Source organism: Vicia villosa, unplaced genomic scaffold (genome assembly GCF_029867415.1).
Source record: "Vicia villosa cultivar HV-30 ecotype Madison, WI unplaced genomic scaffold, Vvil1.0 ctg.002607F_1_1, whole genome shotgun sequence".
NCBI classification, from domain to species: domain Eukaryota; kingdom Viridiplantae; phylum Streptophyta; class Magnoliopsida; order Fabales; family Fabaceae; genus Vicia; species Vicia villosa.
In genome coordinates this window covers 250497-256229 of record NW_026705983.1, presented here as the reverse complement: position 1 = coordinate 256229, position 5733 = coordinate 250497, and the positions used below count along the sequence as shown (strand labels likewise).

At 34.6% G+C, this 5733-nt stretch overlaps 1 protein-coding gene across 1 annotated transcript; it reads right to left on the bottom strand.

Moving 5' to 3' along the window:
• Positions 1 to 699: 699 nt before the first annotated feature.
• Positions 700 to 4933, bottom strand: LOC131639372 (ribonucleoside-diphosphate reductase large subunit-like). The gene is made up of 17 exons (XM_058909875.1): positions 4706 to 4933; positions 4319 to 4380; positions 4153 to 4240; positions 3758 to 4021; positions 3406 to 3646; positions 3250 to 3326; positions 2975 to 3145; positions 2801 to 2893; positions 2541 to 2690; positions 2349 to 2435; positions 2094 to 2258; positions 1889 to 2008; positions 1573 to 1775; positions 1344 to 1493; positions 1117 to 1264; positions 908 to 1006; positions 700 to 822 (listed from the first exon to the last, which is right to left on the bottom strand). The coding sequence occupies exons 1-17, from the start codon at positions 4931 to 4933 to the stop codon at positions 700 to 702; spliced, it is 2469 nt and encodes an 822-aa protein (XP_058765858.1).
• Between the last annotated feature and the right edge of the window lie 800 nt (positions 4934 to 5733).

Below are 5733 nucleotides of genomic sequence, written 5' to 3'. Positions count from 1 at the left end.
TGAAATTGAACTGACAATATTTAAAGTTGGCATGAAGAAGTTAGGAGACATGAACTAAGAGGAGTATTGTAAATGTGATTCATGGCTTATAGTTAGATTACTCGTGTTGCAAGTTAGTTACTTGCAACGCAAGTCAGCCGAAATTAGCTATGCCATTGAAAACCTAGGTTGTTAGTTAAGAAAATCAGTTGTTCACTACCTATAAACAGGTTGTCTATGTAACTGGTTTTTGTAATTCCCAATCAATAGACATAGCTTCATTCAATTCTCTAAATATACCTCACTTTCATTTTCTCTATTCTTGCCATTCAAGCTTTCTTTCTTCTCAAGTTATCCCAACAGGGTGGACACAAAATTGTAGCTTACTTTTCTAGTTCAGCTTTTAGTATACTATGACCTATTATTTTGTGCTTAGTGTACTTGATCCTTGTATGCTGTCCTAACTTTTATTCAATTAATGAAGCTTGTGCATAATCTGTTATTTCTTTGTAACAGTAACAGAGAAGCAATGCCAAATTCAAAAAAAAATATATATATAAGACATGACTTCATGAAAAAAAAGTACGTTAAAATTCTTTAAATCTAAATAGTTCTAACATGTTCTTTACCCTAATCAGAAAAGTATACAACTTCACAGATCTTTTTCCCATGACTATTCCCAACAAATCTTTATCTTACTCTAGATTTGTATACACTACTTCAACATGAATCCTCCAAATCCTTTTTACTTTTTTTCAACAATTCAAGTTCCTTAGTAAGGTAGTCCTCGCGAATTGTAAGAGACAACAGCCTTTCTGCCAACTTTGCATCATTAATATTATACTTCCCGAAAGATATATCCTGCATTCACACCGCAGAAATGTTTCCATCAAGATATGTAAAAATCACATAAATACAAAAATTGAACACAAAGAAGTCTTACTTTTAAAGCAGAAGTATCAACGATAAACTTTAGATAATCTTCTGAAGCTTGTGTTTGGAGATAACGCATCCCCGTCTTTAGACACTTTCATCATACAGATAAAAATAAAATCACTCAGCATTTTCATTTAGTGCAACTCTGGACACAGTCCTGAGTTCAACGTTTTTCACTCGATTTAATATAAAACTTTCTACCTTGGACCATGCATAGAAAAGCAGGGAAGTTAGCTCTTCAAAGGTGGGTTCAGCCATGTGAATATTTAAGCTTTGACTCTGATCTATGTAGCATCCTCGATCAGTTGCCATATCAATCAATGTCTTTTGTTTTATCTCCCAAACAGTTCTGCTCATACAAATTAAGTTAAAGTGAATATATTATTAAAGCAATACTTTGGTTATTTGAGAAATCATAAATTCAATACTTGTATATAGACTTCAGCTCTTTAGGTATTTCTGGAATATTTTGAATCGAACCATTTCCTTGAATAATCTTGTTCTTTATTGTGGGGGACCACAGTCCCATTTCAGTCAAATCGTGAAGAAGATGCTTGTTCACAGAAACAAATTCACCACTGAGACAAACAACTAGCAAATTAGATAGGACAATGATACAGCAAGTCAGTAAGAATAACATGAGACAGGAAAGCAAACCTTAAAGCTTGACGATTGTAGATATATGAAGTATATGGCTCAAAACATACATTATTTCCAAGAATCTGGCTAGTAGATGCAGTTGGCATGGGGGCCACCAGAAGTGAATTTCTAACACCCTTCTTTAACATCGTCTTCCGAAGTTCTTCCCAATCCCAACGAGTTGAGGGTGTCACACCCCACATGTCTGGTTGAAGAAATCCCTGGGCAATATACAAAAATTACCTAAGGAACTAGAAATACCTTAGAGATAGAGAAGCTAATTTTAACCTTGGAATTTAAATTGGAAAAGCCCCTAAACTCTAAAGTCAAGCACCTTGCTTAAAGGGCTGCCAATATATGTCACATAGGGACCATCTTTTGCAGCCAAGTTAGATGAAGTTTTTAGAGCATGATAGTATATAGCTTCAAATATATCCATGTTCAACACTTGAGCCTGCATTAATATCCAAATAAATTATCAGACTGATGTTCATCTAAATTAAAATGGATATAAACAGCAGCCTGAAAACAAGGTTTACCGCTGGTGAATTAAATGGCATGCCAAGTAGTATGAAGGTATCAGCAAGACCCTGAACTCCAATACCTATAGGTCTGTGCCGTAAGTTAGACAGCATTGCGTTTCTAACCGGGTAGTAATTAACATCAATTATTTTATTCAGGTTTGCGGTGACTATCGCAGTAACCTGTATAGAAATAAGCACGATGTACTAAGTTAAAGTATACATGTTATAAAATACTAACATAACACCAGTTAATGTTAACAATAACTATACCTCTGCTAGTTTATCGAAGTCAAAATATCGATTTCCAGAACCTGTGCTTCCGACAAGCTTGGATGGATGAGATTTCATTGGTACGCCCTATAGTAAGGAGAAACACATCCAAATCAGGAAGAAAATATCAGTTTAGAGACAAATAATCAAATCATCTGAGAACAATACATGAAGCATACAAGAGAATCCTACCTTTTCTCTTACACACTGTGGTAGTGCAATTGATGCGAGAGTGCACACAGCAGTTTCAGTTTGACTTGAATACTCAATTATCTCGGCACCCAAGTTTGACGACTTAATTGTACCAAAAGTCTGCTGGTTACTTTTCCTATTGCAAGCATCCTGGAATAAACATAAATGTAGGATTAATTCAAAGGATAAAAACAAAAGGTAATAAATCTAGGGAAGCTGAAGTGAATAGAAGTATCTACTGAAGCAGAAGTGAAGGGTACCTTAAAAAGCATGTAAGGAGTTCCAGTTTCTATCTGTGCCTTCAGTATTTCAAACCAGAGTTTCCGTGCCTGAACAACCATTGTTGCTTTTCCCTATATATTTAACCAAACAAAATTATGGCGCTTCTAAGCAAAAACACTTCCTGAAGCAAGCAAATATGAGATTGATATTACTTCTCTTTCATAACGAGGATAAAGCTCCTCAAATTCTTCACCCCAACAATCTGCCAAACCTGGTGATTGATTGGGGCAAAACAAAGACCATTTTCCATTACTCTGAATCCTTTCCATGAAAAGATCAGGCACCCAAAGAGCATAACAAAGATCAGGAGAACGGTTTTCTTCCTGCAAACATAACACAAATACATATCAATAATGTTAAAAAAAAAAAAAAAAAAACACAATGATAATGGTCAAGTATAACATTAACACCACGAATCCAACCATACTTTTCCATGATTTTTTCTTAAAGCCAGTAAGTCAAATATGTCAGCATGCCATGGCTCCAAATACACAGCAAATGCACCTACAAAAAAAAATGAATCATGCAGACAAGAAAAGACAACTTAGGAGTCACTAGATATAGAAATTGCTTAATTATTCACCTTTCCTCTTGCCTGTTCCGTCATCAAAATGGCGTACAGTATCATTGTACACGCGCAGCATTGGAACAATGCCATTGGATGTCTCATCTGTCCCAAAAATGTAACTTCCTCTAGCACGAATGTTGTGAATAGAGATACCAATTCCTCCAGCTGATTTACTGATGACAGCACACTCCTTCAAAGTATCATATATACCCTCTATACTATCATCTTTCATGCATGCTATAATGCCACTACTCAACTGCCAAAAAAACATAAACAATCTCTTGAATGAGGTCTCGGAACATAAATTCATCAATGTATGCAAAAAAGCTAAAGAGCGAGAACATGAACTGGAAACAGTAGATCATACATGAGCCTTAGGTGTACCAGCATTTAACAGAGTCGCAGACGCATGCGTAAACCACAGTTGAGACATCATGTGGTAAGTCTTGACAGCAGATTCTATATCATTCTTGTGAATTCCAACAGCAACCCTCATCAACATGTGCTGAGGCCTTTCCACAACCTTTCCTTGAGCCTTGAAAAGGTAGGATTTCTCTAGGGTTTTGAAACCGAAATAATCGTAGTCAAAGTCCCTGTCATAGACGATCTCACTGTCCAAACGAGCAGCATTCTGTAACCAAGCAAAAAATAATAAAATTTCAATTCATCACATAAAAGTTTTAATCCATCACATCAAAATTTCAAACAAAAGAATAATCCTCTCATATTTCAAAACAGTACAAAATAAACTGCGAAAGATACCTTGATAATAATCTGATAGACATCGTCAGCAATCAAACGAGCTTTCAATCCAGATCTCTCATCAAAATTATTGTACAAGATCTTTATACTAAACACGCCAAAATCGTGAACACATTAACATAAAATCACGCTAGCTAGCCTAAAATTAAATAAATCTAATACTTACGTCTCCGAAAAAGAATTATTCGTGCTCTTGTGCAGATTAGAAACAGAAATCCTTGTAGCCAACTACAAAAAAAAAAAAAACACAAAGCAGCCACAATTACAAAATCAGTAATCCGTAAACACTAGAAAATTATACAACGTTCTTTATTAAGTCTATATAAGGTTTTAAAAACGATACGCGACCAAACGGTATCAGCAGGTACCAATACCGATATGGTTATTCACAGTTTTTATGTTAATGAACAAATTTTAATTAATTCACACCGCGGCAACTGCAATCAACGTTACAACGCATGTACCGATCGAAATCGTAAAAGCCTTTACGCGGCCGCAACTGATATTTAAAACCTTTACATTTCTTGATTTATAATTTGATGAATCAACTTACGGTAGCATAGTCAGGATGGTCGACCGCCATACCGGCAGCGGTTTCAGCTGCGAGATCATCAAGATAAGAGGTGGTAACGCCCTTGTATACGCCGGCGCATACTTTCTGAGAAACCAAAACGGGATCGTAGAGCTCGGTGTTCAATCCATGGCTGAGTTCCTTGATACGCGCGGTTATCTTGTCGAATTGAACGGGTTCTTGGCTTCCATCTCTCTTTATCACGTACATGTTGTTCTTTGGAGTTTGAATCGTTTGATCGAAAATCGAAATGCGAAGAGGAACGAAATGGTTGAGGAGTGAAGAGTGAGTTTTGAAAGTTTGAAATCACGTTTATCTTCCCGCCATTTGTTTTGAGAGTTTGTTACAGATCGTTAGATTAGTTCGGTATTTGATAGATTGAAGATAGATGAGTAAACGTAATATATTCTATTCTTCTCAAAACAACTTATTTAATTTATCTATTTAGATTAATAAATGAAAGACATAAAATATTATTTTTAAAAATATGAGATATTTAATATTTAATATTTTATTAATTGAAACACTAAAAGTTACTTAAATAAATGAAAGACATGTATATATGTTATTTTTAAAAATTTAAATAACATTACTTCATTAAAAAAGGAAAAGTATTTTATAACTTTTAGGAAAAGAAAATAATCTACTATTAATAAAAAAAATACTAGATGAGAATAACGGATTGAGTCCTAAAGATAATTTTGATTATTTGCATTAAATATTTAACTAGAAGCAATGAGTACACAATGTGAGTTTTGTTGTGAAAAACGATACCAATATCAAAGTATAATAGGGAATTAGGGAAGAGAAGAAGAACACAATAATTGGTTATAACCGTTATTCTTTTACTTTCTCTTAAAACAAGATTACAAGTTTACAAGAATAACAAATAACCTCTCTCACCCTAAATTAGGATTTGCAGCTTAGCAATGATGAGAGACTAGTATGCTATTTATAATAAAACCTAACATACTAACTAATGGGCTTTTTCCACAAGGCCCATTACACAA

What these genes read in the sequence shown, in the direction of transcription:
- LOC131639372 (XM_058909875.1), bottom strand. Translation starts at nt 4,933, where the DNA reads ATGTACGTGATAAAGAGAGATGGAAGCCAAGAACCCGTTCAATTCGAC. An exon ending in CACAGTGTGTAAGAGAAAAG is followed by an intron (nt 2,436 to 2,540) that starts GTAGGATTCTCT and finishes TCCTTACTATAG; the next exon opens with GGCGTACCAATGAAATCTCA. An exon ending in ACTTCGATAAACTAGCAGAG is followed by an intron (nt 2,259 to 2,348) that starts GTATAGTTATTG and finishes ATTTCTATACAG; the next exon opens with GTTACTGCGATAGTCACCGC.